Source organism: Lissotriton vulgaris, chromosome 5, assembly GCF_964263255.1.
Source record: "Lissotriton vulgaris chromosome 5, aLisVul1.2, whole genome shotgun sequence".
NCBI classification, from domain to species: Eukaryota; Metazoa; Chordata; class Amphibia; order Caudata; family Salamandridae; genus Lissotriton; species Lissotriton vulgaris.
In genome coordinates, this window is record NC_141693.1 from 1033706762 (window position 1) to 1033731583 (window position 24822).

The following is a 24822-nucleotide window of genomic DNA, read 5'->3' on the forward strand; positions in this document are numbered from 1 at the left end:
TGGGGAGTGGCACCTATATAGGCCCTGCATGTCACTTACGGAAGCTGAACAGCATCAGTGCAGAGCCATAAGGCACAACCTAACGGTGCACAGAAGCATTTCTAAAAGGTTTCAAGACACATGGGAAATATTCACAAGTTTGGGATTCTGCTGCTGGGTAGAGTCTCTATCCAAAAGAGTGTTACCAAAGGTAAGTAACTTGTTTGCACTTGGGTGGTGCCTATGTGTGTCTCTAGTCTTCACTTCTGGGGTACAGTGGAGGGGCTATGTTGAATAATCTTCCTGATCTACTCTGGCAGCTAGTGATTTTCTAAAGTTGAGGAATCTGTAGTTAGATGGCCAAGCCGACATAAAGAGCTTTATTGAAATAAATAACTTTTTCTTTTAAGCAATACATTTTGTCTAGGTTTTTTATGAAAGTTGTGACCTCTAAGTGGAACTTTCTTCCAACTCATTTTGGAACTCTACACAAGATTTTTCTTGTTTGGGCTTCACTATTAGTGCTGCAAAATAAATCACATCATTTGGAATATTTGGGCAAGCTTTTTAATTTGTACTGTCAAAGAGAATATCATTTGCCAAGTTTGTCTTATTTGAAGAAGGCATATTGATCTCCTTCAAAATGCCAGTCTTCAGCTTCAAAAGAACAGTTTTCCTTAAAATCCCGCTCCTTGAATATCTTTCTCAAAACAAGCATCGGAAAAGCCAATAGGTTTAGCCTTTGGGAACTATTAGCTTTGCCACTGTTTTTAAGCCATGCTGTACATAATTACTGATGCTGTGCAGCATGGCTAAAGAAAACAAAGTAAGAAAAAGGTGTCAGGTGGTTGCATCATTTTTTATGGGTTCACGCCTACAAAATGATCTAAGCAATTTGTATTTACAAAACTGGATCAGTAAATAAAAAAAAGAAGTAGTAACCAAGCTTATTTTTTTTATTTTTGAAGCAGGGGAGAAGCACCCCAGAGGGCGCAGGTGGGGGAGCCGCAGCACAAAGGACACAAGTAGGGGGAGCAACACAGAAGGCCGGAGGGGAAGGACACGGATGGGACAGAAGCAATAAGTAGGATGGAGGAGTAGCAACGGGTGAGAGAGAAGGAGGTCGCGATTTTGGGGAAGCAGCACATGGTGGCAGCATTTTTTTCTCCTTTTAAAGCCAACTAAGCAGCTGAGGTCAGGTCTATTAACAAATACGAATTCTAAGGGCCTTATAGTCGAAGTGGTGGTCCGACGACCACCGCCTTGCGGGGCCTCCTGCAGTATTACAACTGTGGTGATCGAACCTCTGCAACCTCCAGGGATCCATGATACCGCGATGGTGGCAAAGCGGTCTGAGGCAGCAACATGCTGGTGGTGCCGCTGCGGCACCGCAAAGCATATTACGTGTTACCTCACCACCATCCTTTTCATGGCGGTGAGCCCGCGGGGTGGGGAGGAAACTAAGGAGGGCCTCTGGGCCATGGGATGCATGCAGGGGGGCACATGGCACGCTCCTGTTTGTATACACCCTCTGTTCTTGCACGGCATGGACTGCACAGTCCATGCCATGCAGGACGTGCTTTGGCGCTCTCATTGCGGTGCCTTTCAAAGGCTCAGATATGAGCCTTAGAAGGGCACCACAGTGGGACCCCCAAAGCACCGCCCCCCCCCAGACCAGGATTATACTCCTAACCTGGTGAGTGGTGTGCGGATGGCTTTGTCGGTCTCGCAGCGGGCCCTGGCGAGGCGGCCCGCTGCAAGACTGCCAAAGTTGTAATCAGGCCCTAAATCACAATAAACCCTCTGTTTCCTGACAACACAATGTGCTACCATACCGTGAAAGTGAAATTGACCACTTTGTACATCTCCACTTTAACAGATATGGTATGATACAAATACATGTATGAAGCACCTGCTTTTTGTTCCTCATTCTTATTGGCTGACCACTATTTTAAAAGGTGGGTGATACTAATATATTGCACACTGTGCTGGTCAGTAGTGCACATCCCACTTCATGCTCAATGTATGATGGTAGTGTAATCCAGGTGGTGGTACTTTAAGCCTCAGAGAGATTACTCATATGCAAAACAGTGTTTGCCTTTTCTGTAACAATAAAGCTTTCAAATGTAGGATGGCACATGGCCATATGCTGCTGAGAGGCACTCTGCCAATCTGAACAACTCCTCTAAAGATACCCACATAAGTCAGAATGACTTCTCTAAAGAAATCGATGTGACAGTACAAAATGGTCAGGATCTGCACACAGCTTCCACTTTTAGCATCACAATAGATCTACTAGTGCTTTATTATTTTAGTATTCTCATTGTGTCTTTTTTCATGTTTACACACAGTCATAATGCACCAACCATATTCTCATAAATTGGCTATTTACTAATCACCTTCACCATGAGTATTTCAAACTGCAATGATGTTTACACATTTGAAAAATAAGGACCTCTGGAACAGTTGTGCCCTTCAACGCCAGAATGTATACAATGAACCCCACCTGTGGCAGAAAAGTGATTAATCAAACAAAGTTAAAGTACCTTTTTGACTGTCCCCAAACTTCTGGGGTCATCCTGTACTGGAAAACTGTATCCTTTCGGCTTCCGTGCATTATTCCATGTTCGAAGAGTGTCGGCCAGCTGTGGATGTAAAAGTAGTTCTCTACTTCTATGCTGTGTCATTCTGTCACAACAATGTTCACATTCTCCAGAGATTTGTTTTACCCTTGTAGGTTCTTTTCATCCCACATCCCCCAAACAATGGCGGTACTACCAGGTAAATCTATCTGTATTCCTTGCACCAATGCCTGGCGGTCACCAATTTCCTTTGTATTGCCATATTCTATAAAAAAAAGTTACCCATTTGGCCAGAACTCCCGAGTGGCTCTTCCAACCCTCTGCATCTAGACCCTTGTATAGTGCACAATCTTCAGTTGTCCTAATGGGAACCCAGCTCTATTTGAAAGCTTCCAAGATATTTCAATGACTCTTCCAAATCAGAGTCCTTCAGTTTTCCCTGGGCTCTCTAACGTCTTTTTTGTGGAGTTCACTAGAATCATTGATTTCTTTTAATAGAAACATTGATTTTTTTAAGGGAGTATGGTGAATCTGTAAATAAATCTAAAGTATTGTGTGCTACACAAATCATGTTCCTTACCTAAATGTAAAAGTTTAAAGGTTTTCATGACCACAGTCCATACAAACCTCCAAGTTTAGGCAGCCTTCTCAAATATCAGCTTTTGAATCTCTCCCAGTTCTTCGAATCTAACATCTTTCAGAGCCAAGTTTTCCCGGTCGCCGTCTCCTTTCATCCCACCTTGAGTGTGGCTATGCATTATGATGCAGTTGTAGCCACAGCAGGACTAGGAAGTTTGGTTGACATCTTTCCGCAATATAGTGCATGTAAATAATCCTTGTCCACCAGGATGTACTGGTTCAGTTCTCAACAAAAGTTCCTTTGAGGGGTAAATGATGAATCATTAATCATAACTATTTAGAAATGTCCATATATGAATAGGGAGAGCTAACTTCCACCCTCATGCACACTCCTATATAACTTGTTCCATGCTATCTTGATAGCTTTCCCATCCCAGAGAATTGCCCATAAACCTCATCAAGCTTCTTGAAGATGTCATCTGGCATCCATCACAGTTTTTTCTACATTATGAGAGAAATCTTGGCAGTATTATAACTTTGAACAGTGATGGCCATCCTAGCACGTAGCGGACCTTGCCTCCAGTGTGATGTGTCCTACAGAAATCAATTAATAGATTGTCCAGGTTACAGTCATAAATCTCATCTATATATCATAAAACTACGGCTCCAATATACTTGCACTCTAAATCAAAGTGGATGCAGAATAACTAGCGAGGCCTTGGTGGAGAAAAAATGTGGTTCCTGTCAGCCCTTCAGTCTTCATAAATTGGCCTGATGACATGGGCTCCCCGCCGTCCCCAGTCTGGTGAATCAAGCACCCAACCTAGGAGTGATCTTCGTTAGTGATCTCTGAGTCTCATAGCTGGTAAATGCAGTTGTACAAAAATGCATTCTTCCACCTTTGGCAACCGAAGGGAATCTTGCCTTTACTTCAATGCTGGCGGCCCACTCTGATTACAGTAATGGGCTCTACACTGGACCCATCATTACTTCCATCAAAAACTGCAAAACTGGGCTGCTTCAAAACTCTCTGACTTGCTCACAAGGCAGTAAATAACCCAACTTTGAACTGCATCACCATACTTTTTGTTCCTTAATATTCATCCTGATGTCTCAGGTGTGCTAGATTGCTGTCACCCCATCAATTCATGTATAAAAGATATGATGGCCACATCTTTCTTCAACAAGGCACCTGCCTTCGAAACTCATCAACTAGCCACCTTAGGCTGCAAAAGTACTACTTTAAAATCAATACATCCTTGAAGACACACATTTTCTTCAAGGCATGTGTATAATCCCACCTACCCAGTAACTAACTATATCAACTGTATCCCAGTTTAGCCGTCAGAGGCCTAAGGCCAGTTCACCTTAACATGCGGGTTCTAGACAACTTAACACTAAAAGGCCTTAACACCTGTTAATTATTTTAGTAGTAATAACCTTGACTTTTCTTCATTACTATATTGGGATATTTCTAATTCGATCACTGATTATAGTTTGTGTGCTCTGAAGTTTCCATATGGTGGTTAGGAGAATGTTACAAAAAAAAAACCTTAATAAACAAATAAAAATATTCAGCTCAAAGACAGACAGGTATAGATGAAAGACTTGAACGATGGCCCTCAAAAGATGATTTACCGATAGGTCAGTTTCAATTTTGAGTAGTGTTATGGGGCGATAAGAGAGCCACTTGGAGCACCACCAACATGTGACCTACCTAAGTCCATTTGGTCTGGGTGTCTTACATGATTGTTACCTGGGGAAATTCTACAATGAGATTCATCCTCAGTCGGCTTCAAATCTGACATTTCTTTTTCCTCTTCATCTTTTCTGGGTGGAGGCCAGTCACTCAAAAACCTCTTATTTCATTTCTAATCCCGATTTGTTCGGTCTCATAGAACATCTGAAAATGATCAGAAAAAATCCCCCACTGTCTTTAATTTCTCTCATCCAACTAATGTCTGAATCCTTCTCACATACCTGTCGTGTTCTTCACTTCATTTGACCACCTTTGTGAGCTTTAGCTTCACCTTTGAGTAACACTCAGTAGTCCTCCTTTTCGGTCTTAGACTTCTGAATAGATGCTTGATCCTTTGTGTGCTGCACTTTAAGTGACTTTAAATTTACTAGCTCGGTACTCATATAATAGTTAGCAAGTAAATCCCTCTGCTAAAGTGTCAGGGATTTCTGATTTTTTCTAAAATATTATTCTGTTCTACAGCAGAGAGGAAAGACCAAACACTTGAACAGTGGCTCATGGGTTTATCAGGGCAGCCTGAGTGATGCATGTTGGGTTTAGACTGTGAAAGTTCAGCAGTTCTGCAGCATTTGCCTATGCTGCGTGTCATAGGTGGTGTATATGCACCATGGAGGTCTGGGAACTAGGGACCTCACAGATGCAGTGAAGCCTTTTTTTGTCTCTTCGCCCTGTGTAGGGGGTTATTTGGTGTCCGGGCAGCAGTTTGCAAGGGCATTACCCTTTCACAGGCGAGGGACGATGGTACAGCACCACCACATCAGACGAAAAGCTGCATCTCTCTGCATCAATATGTTTGTGCGATAACTGGCTGGCAGAGCATGTCGAGGTCGCCCATTGTAGGGGCCTACAATGTGCCACGCGCTCTGAAGAAGAGCAGCTCAATGGAGACCGGTGGAGGGGAATAACCTTGACCGAACCTAGAGTAACTTGTGGTCCAGAGGTTTACTGAAAACTGCCTCTTTCACAGCGGTGCCTCCTCTAGAGCATTGTCTTTATACATGAATGAAGTTGCTGAAGGCCACAGATGATAAATTGTTGAAGTGCAACCTTTCTGCGAAGTGCCGTGGAGATTCACTAAAGAACTAAAGGATCAGTGCTGCACTGGCGCAGTTCGCGCTGCCAGCGGGCTGTGATTTTTAACCTCCCTTTATCGTATTTTGGTTTTCATTATTTTACTTATCCCCTGCTTTTATCTTACCGCTTTGTCTGGGCTCCTGTCCCCATACTTGCATTTAATTTGAGGAACACGCACCGCCATTTGGCGGGTCCGGGTCCCGGGGCTGGATTCCTGTGGGTGCCATCTTAGTTTGGGTAAGTGTGATCTTTAGCGGGCGCCATCTTGGAGCGTCCCGACGCTCGAGTTGCTTAGTGAGACGCCTATTTAAAGTCGTCCTCTCCCGCGTAGCGGGAACGCGCAGTGGGACGCCGTCGCTTAGCCGGAGTCGTGCCAGAGTCCTGCCCGTCTGCGCTCGTCCGCGTCGAGGTAGCGGGTGCGGGCTATGGACTCTGGCATCCAGCCATCATACCACCATGTGTAATACAGCGACGATCAGGTACAATCGCGCTGATCTCTTTTCCATTAGAGACGGTCTTTTGGCGTGTAGTCATGATCCGCTACTTCCTCTTGCGGGACCTTATGATTGTGTTTGTGGCAGTTTTTCTTTGGCTTCCCCCATTGGGGTGCGCTCTATTGAAAGGACCGCCCGAAGTACTCATATGGACTGCACTGAGCGAGTACTCAGCATATGGAGCTTGAATGTTAGATCATTGGTCAAGCACCATCAGTCCCTTCAGGACATGATAGATAAGGACTCTCCTGACATCATTTTTCTCACTGAGACTTGGCTGCAGGACGCTGACACTGCCATAATAAATCTGGCTTTTCCTTCCACCTATACGGTGTTTACTTTGAACCACACGTCTAGGGGAGGTGGCATAGCCATGGCGACAAAATCCTGCTTTCCGGTTGATTGGAAAGCTCTTGATCTGCCGATGTGCGAGAGCGCTTCTTTTAAGGTTACTGTCAGTCATCAATTCACTCTTAGCGGCTTGCTTATTTATCGCCCACCAGGGAACAACACTGTCTTCAAGGCCGCCCTTGCTGATGTGGTTAGCTCGCTAGCTCCTAGATGTGCTAATTTTAGCATCGTAGGTGATCTCAATATTCATCTTGATCAGACGTCATCTTCACCCATCAGCTCCTTGTTAGCGGACCTTGAAGCCATGCAACTGAACCAACTAGTTACCTCCCCCACCCATATAGGAGGTCACATACTTGATCCCTTCTTCACCACCTTGGTTCGGGCTAAGACATCTGACCCGATGGTGGTGGGATGGACTGACCATCTGTTGGTTAAAGTGTCATGCCCCTTAGATGACCCACAATTTAAACCTGTGGACAGACTGATCCCTAAAAGAAATTGGCGTAAGCTCAAACTGGAGGAGTTTGTCAAGATCTTGGAGGCGCATCCCCTGGGCAATCTGCCGAATGTGGAACAGGGATACGAACAGTTTTGTAACTGGGTCCTTACTGCCCTCGATTCTCTTATACCTATGCGCTGGTCGAAATGTCACGCTAAAACACGCAGCCCATGGTATAATGAGACCCTTGCCGAGCTCAAGAGAACATGCCGGCAAGCTGAGAGGGCTTGGAGGAAATCCTTTGATCCCACGTTAAAATCGCTGTATTTTGCCCAGCTTAAGACCTACCACAGAGCTATCTGTCAAACCCGGGCCGCATATTATGCCTCTGAGTTTTCCAACAGCCCTAACCCATCTAAATTAATCTTTAAGGTGCTTAAAGACCTGATGGGGAAACGGGCCACCTCGCTAGAAATCTGCACGGACTCTCACTGTGAAAGTCTGGCATCCTTTTTCGTGGAGAAGGTGCAGGCAATCTACTGAGGTTTTATGCCATCTGCACTCGGGGCTGAACCTAGTGTCGTGCAGGCTTCGGTCTCCGAAACTCTGTCCTCCTTGCCTGCCATGTCTGTTGAGGTTTTTGACACTCTGAGCCTCAAAATTAAATCTGGCTCTCCCTTAGATCCGTTGAAGCCGGAGCTTAATACCCTTCTCCCGCCCCGCTGCCGTGAGCCCATATTGGAATTGATTAATCTTTCACTCGGCGAGGGCGTGGTTCCTTCCTCCTGGAAGCAAGCAGTGGTCAGCCCCATTTTGAAGAAGCCCAACCTTGACCCCCGGCTTCCTGAGAATTACCGGCCCATCTCCCTCCTGCCCTGGACCGCCAAGGTTACTGAGGCACACGTGAACTCCATCTTGTCTGCCCACCTCTCTCGTAATAATATTCTTGACGAGAGTCAAAATGGTTTTCGCGCACAACACAGCACTGAAACTGCTTTGCTCTTCATGACCGAGCATTTGCGTTCAGTGCTGGATATGGGGCAGACAGCGGCGCTCCTTTTGTTAGACCTGAGCGCCGCGTTTGATACGGTGTCTCATGACATTTTGATGCAGCGCCTGGAGGAAGTGGGTATTGAGGGGAAGGCTCTTCAATGGTTCCGCTCCTTTCTCTCGGACCGGTTTTTCAAAGTGGCCATTCCACCTGGTCAGTCCTCCTTCCATCCTTTTGGACTGGGAGTCCCTCAGGGCTCTGCGTTGAGCCCCACTTTGTTCAACTTATACGTGAAACCGCTGGCTGCTGTCGTCAGACAATGTGGCCTAACCATGACATCGTATGCCGACGACACGCAGCTGGCGGTGACACTCAGTGGGGACCCTGAGGTGACTGCGCCCAGATTCCGTGCAGGACTTATTGCTGTGGCGAATTGGATGCGTAGCAATTGCTTACAGCTAAATGCCAAGAAAACCGAGGTCCTGATTCTAGGGAAGCAGGCGGAACTTTGGGGAGATCAGTGGTGGCCTCCTGAGTTGGGGGTGTCCCCCATCCCAGCGGCCGAAGTTAAGAACTTGGGGGTCTGGCTGGATTCCAACCTCTCTTTTACCAGCCATACAAAGAAGATTGCAGCTACCTGCTATGGTATTCTGCGAAGACTGAGACCAGTCCTCAAATTCTTCGACCCTCCTACTCGGCAACTGGTGGTCCAAGCCTCCATCCTCTCTCGGCTGGACTACGGGAGTGCACTGCTGCTTGGAGTTAATCAGGCTGAGGCCACTAGGCTGCAGAGGGTGCAGAACGCCGCTGCGAGGGCCATAGTTGGCCTCCCGAGACGTTGTTCTGTCTCTGCAGTCCTGACCTCCCTTCACTGGCTGCCGGTCAGACAGAGAATCAAATTTAAGGCTCTCTGTCTGACATTTAAGATCCTGAAACTCTCCTCTCCTCCTGCCCTTGCGAGCCTTGTCTCTTCCTACGTCCCCACGCGGTCTCTCAGGTCGGAATCTTTTCATCTGGCGATTAAGCCTAGGTTCAGACTGAGTAGGATGGGAGGTCGCTCCTTTCGTGTACTGGCGGCTGGTTTATGGAACTCCCTCCCTGTCCATATTCGTGCCCTAAACAGCCTGACTCTCTTCAGACACGCTATAAAAACTCACCTGTTTGCCTCCGCCGATTGATTCCCTTTCTTTCCAGCACTGTTCTGTTGTGTTGTGGCACTTGATCAGGCGCCAGGACGCCCCTTTGCTGGGGCAGCTGTGCGCCGAATAAAAGTTATTAACATAACATAACCATAAGCCTCTATCTTCATTTCTGCTTCAGTGCTCCTATTTGTTAGTAGTATTTGAGGAGTCATGTATAGTAATATTAAGGGTCCAAAATAAGCTGAATAGTGGCCTAGTTCACTAGTTCAGTTATTGGTGAAGACCCAGGTAGGGCAGCAAATCATTCAGTGCTGATTTTAGCAATTGATGCTGACACTTAATTTTCGGTAGAGTTAAGTACTTACCTCACAGAACCACTTTCCTTTTCATTCATTCAAATCCAAACACAACTGGTTGGATTTCAGTACTGCTCCAATCCACCAGTAGCCCGGTTCTAAGACGGGTGGGCAGCCAAGCTAGAGGAAGGCAATATTGAGGGATTTTTTTGGAATGGGAAAATCAGAGACAAATCTGCACAGGAGCAGCAATGGGAAAATCAGAGACAAATCAGCACAGGAGCAGCAGCTCACCCTTATCCGATGGAAAGACAAACTAGATTCCACCAGGAAGACTGAAATACACCACTTAGCAGAGGCTGGTTTTAAAAGATTGACACACCCACACTGTCCTCTTGTAAGAACTAGCATCTGTTCACGTATGCTGTCTCCTCAGAACAACTCACCCTCAGTTGGGAACCAACGCTCGGTCCTAGCTGTGAAAGAAAAACTGATTGCACGCTACATGAAAACTAAAACGTTTATTAAGGCAAAGAAAAACAATTGGAGACACAGCACTTCCCTTTCCCGAGAAACGGAGCATATACCACAAACCCCTCCTGTAGAACATGACTTTTAATGCATTTTTTTTACCAAAAAGAAGCAATGGAAAAGGTACACGTGGCAGAAACTGAAACTCCGACAGTAGGAGTGTCAGCACATGCAGGGATTTCTCAGGAGAATGATCGAGAGGATCGTGAAAATATTCAGCTAATTTACATTCCTCTGATGCTGAGCTAGTCACTGTAAATCTTCACGTATAAGTGCCAATAAGAGAAGGAGGCCGAATATATCATATGCGCAAATACGGTGACTGCCTCATCTTTGCTGTGAGCAGCCGCTCCCCTGGCTCCCTGCTCGAACTGCTTTGTGGTATCGTTATTCTGTGCTTGAAATTCCTGCTCACACATTCACAACGCGATTATTGCACAGATCTGCGCTTGAGATCTGGCTCCTTACTTTTAGCGCGTTATTTTGCATTGTGACGATTTGCTTTTAATGTGCCTCATTTTGTCTGCAGAGATAAACTGAAATTGTTGCGCTTTTATTCTGAGTGTACCTTCATTGCTCTCTTCTGTGGCGCTATATTGGTAGTGCTTGGCGCTTTGCTGCTCGTGCTTTTCCACACGCCGCCATTTGGTTGTTGTTGTTTTTCCCTGCAAGGCCGTCCTCCAGAGCCCGCCCCGCCTCCCAGCTGAGCCCCCCTCGCCCCTCCCCCTCCACCTATTTATGCCAGATGCACCCACGCGCAGCGTCTACGCGCAGCGACCGCGCCCAATCCGCGCCGAAGGTGCGCCAAAGGTAAGCCCGTCTACGCCCGTCCGCGCCTGGACCGCGCCCAGCGCCAGAGCCCCTGGTCCCCGTAATGTCCACCCCTCCCGCATTACTTACGATGCCACCACCCTCCTAGCCCTAAACCCTGGCCGCCCCCCCAACTGCGTCCAAGCCGCTCCTGGACACACCCATGGACCCTTCTCCTGCTACTCCTGCAAGTTCGACGGCACCAAGAACAACTCCTCATCTACGAACACACAACAGATATCCGACCCCAACCACCTACAATGCATCCTGATCAACACCCGCTCGGTCCACAGGCCCGCCATTGACCTCTGGAATCTACTAGACACCATCTCTCCGGACGTCGCCTTCCTAACAGAAAAATGGATGAACGCCTCATCAGCCCCAGACATCACCATTGCCATCCCGGAAGGCTATAAGATCATCCGCAAGGACCGTTCCGGCCACACAGGAGGAGGCATCGCTATCGTCCATAAGAAATCCATCCGCATCTCAACCAGCTCAGACGTCAATCTCGCCAACACTGAACACCTTCACTTCCAGATCCACATCGACCCCAAGACCACACTCAGAGGCACCCTCCTTTACAGGCCACCAGGACCCCGCGCACAATTTAGTGAAGACATCACGGACTTCATCACTCCACACGCGCTCCCCTCCGAGGATTACATCCTTCTGGGAGACCTCAACTTTCACCTTGAAAATAACAACGACCGCAACACCACCACCCTTTTGGACAACCTCGCCAACCTCGGACTTAAACAACTTGTCACTACCCCCACCCACATCGCAGGTCACACACTCGACCCTATCTTCACCTCCAGCAAACATGACTCCTTCAGCCACTCCACAGCTCTCCTTTGGACTGACCACAGCTGCGTTCACTTTACCTACAACAAGCCCACATCCAACAACCACCCCCAACCCACTCTGCAAAGAAACTGGAACAAAATCACCATCGACCAGATCGCCTCATCGCTTCTTCTAAACCCCCCAGCCCACTCTTCAAACCCCGACCAAGCAGCCACCAACCTCACCCAATGGTTATCCAACAGCGCCGACATCCTAGCACCACTGAAAAAACGACATCAAACTAGGCAGCAAGAAGGCCTCCTGGTTCAACGATGATCTTAAGAAATCCAAGAAACTCTGTCGCTCCCTTGAGAAGGCCTGGAAAAAAGACCCAACCACCAGCACCAAGGACGCCTTCAAAAACACCACCCGCATACACCACCGACTGATCCGGAATGCCAAGAAAACCGCCTTCAAGGACCGACTAGATAACAACGCCCACAACAGCAAGGAATTATTCAACATCGTCAAGGAATTCACCAACCCCTCAGCCAACTCCAACGACATCACCCCCTCTCAAGCCCTCTGCGACTCCCTAGCCTCATTCTTCCACAACAAAATTGCTGACATCCACAACAGCTTCGACAACCGACCCGAAGACCAACCCACCCAACCCCCTGCAGGACCCCCACCCCCCCTGAACATCCTCAATGACTGGAAGCCAATCTCCACTGAGGACACAATCCGTCTGATGAACTCCATCCACTCAGGATCCCCCACAGACCCATGCCCTCACCACATCTTTAACAAAGCAGACTCCATTATAGCACCGCACCTCCGAGGCGTCATCAACTGCTCCCTCAACTCTGCAACCTTCCCGGAAAGCTGGAAACATGCCGAACTCAGCGCCCTCCTGAAGAAACCCACAGCTGACCCCACCGAACTCAAAAACTACCGCCCTATCTCACTCCTTCCATTCCCGGCCAAAGTCATCGAGAAAGCGGTCAACAACCAGCTCGCTGCATTCCTCGAAACCAACAAATCCCTCGACTCCTCACAGTCCGGCTTCCGAGCCAAGCACAGCACTGAAACCGCCCTCATCGCAGCAACAGACGACATTCGGACTCTACTGGACAATGGAGACACAGTCGCCCTCATCCTCCTCGACCTCTCCGCAGCCTTCGACACGGTCTGTCATAGCACCCTTTTACAACGCCTCAGAAACGTCGGAATCCAAGGAAGAGCACTGGAATGGATCACCTCGTTCCTCACAGGAAGAACCCAGAGAGTCCGCCTTCCACCATTCAAGTCAGAGGCCACTGAAGTCATCTGCGGCGTACCACAAGGATCTTCACTCAGCCCCACCCTCTTCAACGTATACATGAGCCCCCTCGCGGCCATCGCACGCCAACATAACCTCAACATCATCTCCTACGCTGATGACACTCAACTGATCCTCTCACTCACCAAAGACCCTAACACCGCCAAAACCAACATGCATGAAGGAATGAAAGAAGTAGCCGAATGGATGAAGCACAGCCGTCTGAAACTGAACTCAGACAAAACAGAAGTCCTCATCCTAGGCACCTCCCCCTCCGCCTGGGATGACTCTTGGTGGCCAGAGGCCCTTGGAAAAGCACCCATCCCGACGGACCACGCACGGAACCTGGGCGTCATCCTAGAGTCCTCACTCTCGATGAACAGACAAGTCAACGCCGTCTCTTCATCTTGCTTCAACATTCTTCGCATGCTCAAAAAAACATTTCGTTGGATCCCCACCGAAACTAGAAAAACAGTCACCCACGCTCTGGTCACGAGCCGTCTGGACTACGGAAACACCCTCTACGCCGGTACCACCGCAAAACTCCAGAAAAAACTCCAACGCATCCAGAACGCTTCAGCCAGGCTAATACTAGACATCCCGCGTAAAGATCACATCTCTGGACACCTGAAAAACCTCCACTGGCTCCCCGTCAATAAAAGGATTACTTTCAGGCTCCTAACCCACGCACACAAAGCGCTCTACGAAATCGGACCCGAATGCCTCAACACAAGACTGTCCTTCTACACCCCCTCCCGCCAGCTACGATCCGCCAACCAAGCCCTTGCCACTGTACCTCGCATCAACAAAACCACCATGGGAGGTAGATCCTTCTCCTACCTGGCAGCTAAAACCTGGAACTCACTTCCCACTCACCTTCGCCTTACTCAGAACCACTTAGCATTCAGAAAGCAACTTAAAACGTGGATATTTGACAAGTAATTCCCCACCCCTCTCCAAGCGCCTTGAGACCCTTTGGGTATGTAGCGCGCTATATAAATTTATTGACTTGAACTTGACTAAGTACAACATGGGCATACAAATTGGCTGTGATTAAACAACATTGAATTTTCTTTAATGCAATATAAATTGACAAAATTCATTGAAAAAGGCAGCCAGGTTCACATGGCGTTAACTTCTTTTCGGTTCGAAAGAAAGAAGGGTATTTTCACACTGTAACATGCTCATTTTAAATTAATTACCCCACATTGGCGTCATATTTAAAAAATGGCAGATCAGGGACGGTGTTGAATCCTCTCAGATACCTTCATACAGTTTGGGTAGCAAAGAATGTCAGACATATCTCTAATCAGTTCCCTCAGTCCCCATTCAGAAAATAAAGATGCAGTTATACTATCACTCAATATTACATAAAACAATACAATACAGGTAGCATTATCAGGCACTCTGCAACCACCATCTGTTTGGGATAGATTACATACAGAATCATAGTTTTTTATTGTAAATCTCTTTTAGCATTGAAATGTTAGAACCCTGCATATTAGATTTAAAAAAATGTAGGGATCAACCTCTCAAATGGAAAAAAGCATACAGGCTCTCACCCAACAACTACTAACGATGACCATTAGGGCTTTTATAACATATTGGGAGTATTGTCCCACTATGAAGTGTGGTGCACCACTAACTGGGTGTGCTGGGCGTAGACTGGAACAGTGAACCCTTCCTCCTGATATTGCTGGACCTCTCAGCTGCCCTTAACACAATCGACTGTCCCAACATCACACGCACCCTGGAGTCTTGAATAGGATTCACTAGCAATGTATTTCACAGGTTCTTACCCTACCTTTCCAACCAGCACCAGTTTGTTCTCATGGGCCCCTCCTGGCAACAAAAGATCCCATCACTTGTGGAGTTCTCCAGGGTTCCATAGGTTCTCCTGTCCTCTTCCACTTTTATATGGAGGCGTTTGGTGCTCTACTGTCAGATAAAAGCATTAAGATATACCAGTGTGCTGAATATACAAAAGTCGGCTTGAAATCTTGTTTTGCTTCAGACGTGCAACACCTCAAACACTGCTTGCACATTATCCAGAACTGGATGTCCAGCAGCTACCTGAAGCTCAACCCAACTATGATTGAATTCCAGTTATTTGCCAAGAACAATAAGTAAGATACAGTTCAAACCTTTAAAATGCAATATACATTGAAATGAACCTTGATGGCTTCAAACCCCAACTTTCACCAATTGCCAAGGTATTTGGGTGCACTATGGACACCAACCTCACACTCACGGAACACATTGCCAGAGACTGATACCAGCTCTCTCTTCTAAAGAAAGTCAAACCATTTCCTCCAGAAAGCGACTTAAGAACTGCTGCTCAATACCTCATACTCTCGCATCTGGCTCCTTAGTAGTTAAAAAAAAGTAGGCCTTTTTCATCCATGAGCACAGGATCTAGTACTTCATCCCAGTATTTATCCGGACCGCCCCAAAGCTGCTCCAACTTTAGGAAAGAGTTAAAGATTCAACTCTCAAAAGAGCACATCACATTGCAATAATAGTCCACAACCCACCTTCCTCTCTAATTACTCATTGACTTTATGCTCGTCTTTGACCATGTACAGCGCTCTGCTGTATTTTGGCTAGGTTTGCGTAATAGAAATACCGCATGCATAGATACATATGTACAGTGCACCCTGTTACATTCAATGCTCTATACACAATGCAAGTACAAACACGCGCCTGAACCATGACCAACGCATTAGTGAAAGACGGACTGGTTCTTTGACGTGGCCAGTCTGCCTTTCACTTCAGCAATGACCTGGCCTCGATTTCAAGGGGGCAGGGATCCACCTGCAGGCGAGTGCAGTGGTTGGCGATACCTAACTGCAGAGGAATGCTTGGGAATATCACTTCCCTGTTCCAAGTGGCACCAGTAAGGGGTGCACTGACTGTGCACCAACTCCATGTGGTGCACAGCTTTTTTGTCCCTGGGCCCGTGTCTGTAAATGTCACCCGAAGGGGATAAGTCATGGCTCAACAAGGGAGAACCTTCCAATAACTGACAAATATCCAAATGGTCGGAAAATACTGATTGAGCTATTGAGGCAAACAATTTCCAAAAATACGGAGCACTGAGAGATGTTTACAATGTCGGTGCCATTCGCAGTCCTTGTGGCTCACTCAATCCAGGTATGACTTGTGGTTATGCTGACTTCCCTCTTCATCAGCATGGCTGTTGCATTCTGAAATGCCTTCCGCTGATGGAACTATTTTGCTCACATTCCAAAGGGTTGGGTCCTAATGTATGTGTGTTGCAGAGGCATAAGGCTTATATGAGAATGCAGATGTATTTTGTAATATGGGTTCTCTCATACTAATTCTCTTTTATTTTCCTCTTTTAGGACCTCTCCGCATTGGAGACAATATTGGAAAGAGCTTGTCAGTTGTTGGAAGAAGACATAGAGTGAACAGATCCGGTGTGGCATTAACATTTCTGCTCCTATATTCCAACTCGGCCAGTATCTCATCCTCACTGTTTCAGAATAAATGAGGCTATGGAAAGTTAGAATTCTGTTTTCTATAAACTTTTTTCTAAATCAAAACTCGGGCCAAAGTTTTCAAAATCTGTAAAGAAAAAATAATTTTCAAGATGTTTTATATTTCGTAAAAGTAGGTTAAAGCTGAAATGTTTACCTTCATAACAGAGCTGCATTTTGAGTTGTCCCAAATAACCTACACACTCTAGCTGGGAAGCGGCACCTTTCATGTTCTGAGAGAGTGGTATTGGGTAGGTGCTCTTGACTTAACCGGGCCCTAACACATGCATCTGTGTCATGTTACCGTCTACAATACTGCAGCAAGTCACCCTGTGTTTTAACTGCTGAGATTCCTGCTGGTGGTAGTTAAGATTAGAAAACATGATTGATTTGTTTTTCATTTTCTGATGAGTGCCAGAGAGAAGTCTAATTCAGTTGGAGTTGACAAATCTGAATTGCATCTTCTGGTTGACAAAAAAGGCTTGTTCTCGTACCACATCCAACAAAAACTCTGAAACAATTTAGGGTCTTCTGTTTTCTTGTGCAAAACAATGTACCTTCCCTGTCCGTCTAAGGCACATTGCTAAAGACAAGAGCAGTAACATGGCTGCCAAAGAGGCTCCTTCTCTCATGAAGGATGACACATTATTGTTCTTGGCAGACCTAAAAGAGGATTTTGACCAGTCCTCATCAGAGGGCCATTCCAGCCTCAGTTTTCTGGGAACGTGGTATCACCTAACTTAAGAGACGTGGAAGGTTTGGGTTCATGGGTGCTACTCCAGTAGATGTTGGACATTAGCTGTTGTGACCACATGGATTTTTTAATTGTAGTCCCCGGTAAATGACTTCAAATGTGCTGACCTGGAAAACAAGGTTTAGAATGGACAGTATTAGTATCAAATATCCAAGACAGGGGGTGGTCGAAGATGATGATGTGGAAGGCGAAAACCCAGTCACTCTTTCAGCATGATTTAGAGAAAGGGAAAGTCTTCTCTGTCATCATTCACTGTGTGCTTATGGAGAGGAAGGTATCGAACAAGGCCGACCAAGAGGTATAGTGGTGACGTTATAATACCCGGTGAAGGAACACATTCTTTAACCAGGTGGGTCACACCCCCTCAATCTAATTCAGGGCTGTCAAGTGGCACTGTAAGAAGACCTTGCAGATACAATGCTAGCAAAGCGACACCAGTACCACCCAGAGTTAAAGAAACTCTTTTCAAAACAGTTAAAGATGACAATTGACATTCACAGAAGGTCTTAGGGGAGAGGATGTAGCCTTGCTGCTAGAGCGGTCGACATCGAAGCTGGGGAACCGGGTTCGAGTCACGGCAACGATGCTCAACATCCTGTGATTGTGGGCAAATCACTTAATCTCCCCGTGCCTAACAAAAATGAATGTGTCTATCTGTAACGAAACTTGTGCTCTTGTAAAGCGCTCTGATACCTGATATTTTCGGGTCAAGTTCGCGTTATATAAAACTTTTTTCAATTTTTTTTTTTTTTAAGTACACAAACAAGGAAATGTTAGTGGGGTCAGTACAAGAAGCCCATCAGCTATTGGAAATTAATGACAACAATGAAGTGGACTAGGAACTGAATTTTAAGAAGTGCCAAAGAGAAATCGCTCTTTTTGCAGTTCCATACTATTGATGCTGATCAACTCTGAAACTGATCTGCACATGCTGTGGACTTGCCCTTCATTGTTTTATTATTGAGAGGGGATAACAACTGTTGTTGTAGATGTCATAGCGAAGGAGATCCCCTTCTCCCCTGGTCATTGCCTATGGCCCTGGGTCTCCCACACCTCCAAAACTAAAACCACAACTAGATTCCAGGACCGAGCGTACATTTTAGCAAAAAGAGAAATAACCAGAAAGAGGAAGGCCCCTGGGGGACCGCGGATCTTTTACATGGCGCAAAGAGCTTGCGAGATGGGCTGGTTATGAGGGAGAAATACAAATGCAAGAGGTTAGGCGGGGACTGGAGTCCATGGACAGGGTACGGGAAGCACTGGTGGACTACCTGAAAAACCAAGGCCAGCAGTCTCTGCCGGGAACACCACAGGGGTCACCTTTCGCTTCTCCCTCCTAGAGCTGTCAGTTGTATTGCCTAGAGGTAAAGGCGAAGACATACATCCCACAACCTCCAACATGACACAAACATGCCGACTACACTCGCAAACTGACACAAAAAAGGGGAACTACCATTAACACCGTCTGATCTACTGATACCGGACTAAAGCGGGGGCTGCCCATAGGGGAGGGAAGGGAAGGGAGGGCAGTTTGGGGAATTGGGGGTGTTGAATAACAGAACGTTGTTGGAGATGATAGCATAATCTTGATGTGATGATTACCATAATGTAACAAAATGACAATTGATTATCAATATGAAAAGCTTAATAAAAATCTGTTTAAAAACTGAAATGTATCTGGGTGCCTTCCTCTATCATTAAGCTCAATGTGAGAAGGTAGCAGGATTTGCAATTAAGAAGGAATGTTAAAGATAACATTATGAAATGTAAAAAATAACATACCTATTGCCCATCTAGTACGGTATAAGACACTTGGCCACGCATTTAAATGCAACCACGGTACGTAAAAGTAACCCTGGAAAGGAAATCAGGCATTTCTCAGAAAAAGGCATTCCTCACCACCCCAAATAAGGATGCAGTGGCATATGTTACCAATGGAAGATGAACCACAAAATGAAGAAAGGCACATACAATAACTTGCAATCATCACATTCTAAACACTCGGCTGGGAACCTTACGGGTCTACACATTAAAACATAGACAAATTATTTCATCTTCATAGTCTTCATAGTCTTTAATCACACCAAGTAGCAAAGTAAAAACATGGCACGAATAATATAAACATCAGGCATGAAAGGCATAAACATGTTACTTTACAGTCATACAGTATAATGCTCATTATATAGCTACTAAGTCTGGCTATATGGACATTAGAGGCAGCCCGGCTCCTTTGTCATTTCCGTTATATTTTTATAATGTATAGTATTGTGACGTGAAAATGACAGCAGTCTCTTCCCCCCTCGTACCTCTATGGTAGGTTAAAAGTCTGACACTTCCCAGTTTACCATGGCTCTTTTTTCCCCCCAATCCATGTAAATGTTTCCTTCCTCGATGCTGTGTTACTTGCAAATTGTAAAAGATATATGGCCATCTCCTTCATCATAATCATATACAAGTGGGGCCTCCCTGAAAAACAATTACCACTGAGTCTGTGCTGCCCAAGTGCCCACTACATACGTTATAGCAACGCGTTCTTGTTGCCAGACTATATTGCAAAGTTTCCTACATGAACCACTATGTGGCTGCAGGGATACAGAACATGTGTGATGGAACGCACGCGTTGGATGCGTGACTGTTTAGAATCATGCCGCATATATTACTTCTCTGTGTAACTGCCACATACACAGCGTTCCTCTTTCACATACACTGCGTCATCAGTATAAAAATGACAGATTGACCACACATGGTTTATATGCGTTAATTACTGTATTCTTTTTGGTCAGATCTAGTTATATTATAATAAGCTCTAGATTCATATATATTCAAAATACAAACACAAACTCTTCCTTTGGGCGGTATCACCTGTTTGCTCAGTGTCCCAGTCTGGTTCGGAGCACACCCTTGGTACACCCTGCACTGACTGGAACAGTGTGCCTGATTTCTGAAAATGCAAAGTTCCCAGTGCATGCCTGTGCTGGGATCAGTACTTTAGTGAAATATGGATCGTCTGTTTGATTTTTTGGTATTCCCTTTATTTCAGGTAGCAGACCTGGTCCCAGTTTCAAGAAGGGACAGGGATCCCCTTGCATGTGGGTATAGTGTGTGACTGCTTTGGCTGTGGGTGGGGGGTTGCCTAGGGGAATCCTGGCAACCCTGACCCCCCCCCCCCCCCCTCCACCCCCCATCCCAAAGTGTGCAGTCAGACGTGGGACAGACTGACTGTGCACCACCTCATATGCGATTTATCATTTGCATGCCTCCTAACAGCTTCTTTGCTCCTGTGCCCCGTTAGTAATATGGTGCAGCTATAAAAGCATTTCCTTATTTGCATGGACTCACATCCTCTTGTAAAGGATTGAAACCCTCCTGAAATCTCGGTGGCACACATTTTGCGATGGCAAAATCCATTTAATCCATAAAGGGGTGACTGTTTTTTTGTGTAATACCAAATTCTACCAGGGGTGCAAAAAGCAGGGACCAACACCTGTTGCACCTAGGGGGCACTGGGTGTAATATGGCCCTGTGGATTTCCAAAGCAGTTTAGATCAGCCCTTGGATTGAGACATTCAAGCTGTCAACATTAAAACCCTCTTAGATCTGGAAAACTATCATCCCATTAGCAATGTATTCCAAAGTAAGGCTCTTGCATTATATCCCAGCACATAATACCTTCACGTATTAGCCAAGATGCCCCACCAACATAATGGTACTTAAGTTTATTGTCTGGGCCCTGGTGGGGCACGTCATTACTTGTGGGGCACACAAGCTATCAGCAGCAGTCAGGACCTTGGATCAGTGAGTCACACTGGCAACACTACAATCATTACTTACTGGTAATCTTTATTCCAGTCCAAGTTGTTCTTATCCCAGTTCTTGCTTAATTGAGGATTTCAGCCTCCTAGGACAGACCACCCTAGTATATACAATTGGGAAGAAACACTTGTACTACACAAACAACGCCTTCTCTTTTCATGATGAAACCTAGACCCACCCCCTCCTCTATATTCAACGGGACGTTGGCAGCTGGAACAGCTATTCCAAAAATAATAAATGTTGAAAAGGGAAAAACAAAAGTTTCCAAATGAGATGTAAATATAGGACTAGACAAGAAAAACCTGGAGTAATGAAGATTACTAATACGTTTTTATTTCATTACCTCTTTATCCATTTCCTTGTAGAAGTCCTTACTTAATAGTGGATGTACCCAACTTTAACGAATTTAGACACCACGAAAATAAAACCATTCAGTGTGCTTGCCAAAGGTTGTTTTTTAAAGACAATGAAAAATCAAACAAAGCTGCTATTAGAACACCAGACACAAAATTAGATTAATCTAAATACAAAACATCTAAATGATAATGGGAAACAAAAGGGTTAAGATGGACCCATGTGGCCGTCTTACATATTTCCTGAAGTAGCACTCCTGGATAGCTTCAGCATCTGACTGCACCTTTGGTGGAACTGGCTTGGATTCCTTTATGAATCTTTTGACTCAAAAGAGAGTAAGCTTGGGCGATGGTTGGTCTCACCCATATTTGTATAATTACTATAGAGCTTTTTTTCACTTTTGAAGCACCCCCACATTAAATTAGAAATGCATTAGCGGAATCGGGGTCTCATGTAGAGTTTAGTGGGCGTCCTACTGCCTGCCATATTTAGAGATCTGGCCTGGTGGGAATTTCTGTGACTTCAAAGGAGCGGCAGCCATGGCGGCTTCTCTGAAGGCACTTTAAGTTTGTTCAGTGGATTCCATATTTCATGCGGCCTTTCAACAAAGCAGGAGAATTCTCAGGGTATGGGGATCATTTGTCTTCTTTTTTAGTGTTAAGGACAACCATGGTTTGCCAGGAGGTCCCTAACAGAAAAAAAGCACATCAGACCATTCGCTCTAAATAGGGCAGACAGTCTGATATAGTTACACCGACGACCCCAAGTCCATCGAACCATCACTGTAGGGTTTCCACCAGCAGAGTCAAAAATCAGAAATATGGGCTGTACACTGGGTTCCACACTCAAGGTACAACATTTGGACATATTTGTTCATAAGGATCTTGCCATCAGCCATCAAATGAATGCAGTGACTAAAAGTGCAGTCCATTACCTGCCTCTCCAATGTGGTATTTTTCCTCAAACACTCCTCACCCTAACAAATATTGGTACTGACAGTGTTGCTATCTCACTTGAATGATTGTAAAAGTCCCTAGATGGGCGTCTAGGAACTGAATCGACAAATTACAGAAGGGTGCAAAACCATGTTGCTCACCTTTTGAATAAAACGATATGACCATATTAGGCATACTAATGACACTTGGTCAAGAGGCGGATAAATTAATTTGCTCTGTAATGCCCATAAATACTTCCTGGTCATGACCCTGTGTTTCAGATAAGTCCTCTTGAACTCATTGCCTCTTCGCCTGATACTCAGGAGCATTTTTATGGTTAACAAAATACACCCTGAATTATAACCTTTTTGGCTCAGCCCATGGCACAGGTTCATTGAACTAGATTTGAAAGTATTAGAATTGTCCAGATGAACTTCCAGTTATTAAACTAGCCGGTCAGATTCCTACGATCGGATAAGCCCATCTGTGTACCATAATAAGGCATTTTCCGCAGTAGAGCACGACTGCATTCAGCAAAGATGTAATTTCCACCCATGATCCCCATATTAATATAGGGTGATTTGCACTACACCCTTACATTGGTTATACAGAACACCATGACCATGCCATTTGTAAGGGCACCTTGGGGAATGTTTATCAACACTTAGCACTGGATTTGCGTCAACCTAGCATAAAATGTTTTGGTGGGATTTGCCAATTTAAAATGTTGCCTATGGTAATGCAAGTAGAGCAATGGCTACTTTTCAGTACTTTATGTCAATAGTGTGTTCCGTGGGTGCAGCCATCCATAGGTTTTGATACAAAGCTGTAACCACTAGCATTGGTACCAAATTCATATACCTCCTCGAAGCAGACATATGGTTTGAGAAAATATTTTTTTCCCAAAACCTTTCAAAGTTTGCTTGTGTGATGTACTGTACAGCATATATACAAAGTGAGAAAAGGATTAAAACTGTTTTTGTACTGAAAGGCCCCCATTCCAGTACAAGTCCTATACTTGACAGTACTCATGCACCCTTGCACTGTTGTTCAGTGGTGTGTACCTTGGTGCATGGCAGCCAAAAGTGCACCAGCGCTGGGGGGGAGAGAAAGACAGCACCATCACTTTGTAGATATGTCACTGTTTTTGTTACACACAAAAGGTATTGGCTCTACCTGAGCATGAGTCACATCAGTTTACCTATTTGGCAGAGTTGCCACCTAAACACAAAAACTTTGAGACCAGATTTACAAAGGCTTTTTGCCGGTGCAGAGTCACAAAAAGTGTAAACTAGTGCAAAGTTTGGAACGGGGATTTACTTCATATTTTAGTTTGCACTGGAAAGTGGCTCTAAAGTAGCACAGTTGCATCATTGGGAGACCGCAGAAGAACATCACATCTACTAAGATAGGGTGCTGTTTTTCTCTCCCTCTGTGCTGATGCTCTGTAAGCAGCCTTGTGCCATGTACATACATTTGCACTATAGTCAGGGCTTTAAGTGGGCCGGGTCTCACCGGGTCTGAGCACCGGCAGTTTTTTTACGGAGGCCTCGAAACGGGTCTCTATCGGGCTCTGTTTTGTGCCCTGGCACAGGCGGTCCTTCGTTTTTCGTGCGTTATAGGGAAGAGAAATCCTTTAAAGAGAGTCAGTTTCTCTTTGGATTTCTCTTCTCTTTTCGGAACTAAGGAGCAGTAACATTGTCGTGGTGTCACCAGGTCTTTATGTGGAAGCTTTTTCAATATTATATACAAGCCACAGTTGCTGCTTATTTATCTTATGCAACTAACAACCATTGACAAAGCCAATAGTCCTGATTTGTTGCAAGTATGATCTTACTTGTTGTATCGTATATCTGGATTTAAAGACAGAAACAACAAAATACCAGTGGGGCGGCACACTATGCTAAGCACAAACTTTTAGTTTACGTGTTTTAAGGCACGCCCTTAATTACATTGGCCACGCCCCCTTGAGAGACCCCCCAGTTTTTTCATCCCACTTAAAGCCCTGACTATAGTGCACGTGCGTGTGCGTGATGTCTAACATAGGCATATCCTTCCAGTACAAAATACTATGCTTAGACATTCTTGAAAACGTTTTCAAATTTGTCTTTATGGTGTTCTATACAGCACACATGCAAAGCTGGAAAAGTTTGAAGAAAAGAAAACGGTTTCTCCAATGTTAAGATCGCCTTGAGGAGGTGTACATTTTTGCTGCAAAGCCCTAACATTTTTAGTAGAAAGGGCTTTGGGTGGATGGGGCAATGGGTGGTTGCATGGGAACGTCCATGTACTAGCCTTGGAATACCCTTTTGCACAACGTAGCACA

The 24822-nt window shown here is 45.5% G+C and overlaps 1 protein-coding gene across 1 annotated transcript in view; it reads left to right on the top strand.

Annotated features, from left to right (window-relative positions):
* The window catches only part of LOC147711945 (uncharacterized), a 210543-nt gene extending 193848 nt beyond the window's left edge, over positions 1–16695 (top strand). Inside the window, exon 8 of the mRNA XM_086922665.1 lies at positions 16506–16695. Within this exon, the coding sequence (XP_086778791.1) occupies positions 16506–16571 (66 nt within the window). The 3' untranslated portion in view covers positions 16572–16695. The remainder of the gene's footprint in view (positions 1–16505) is intronic.
* The last annotated feature ends 8127 nt before the right edge of the window (positions 16696–24822 follow it).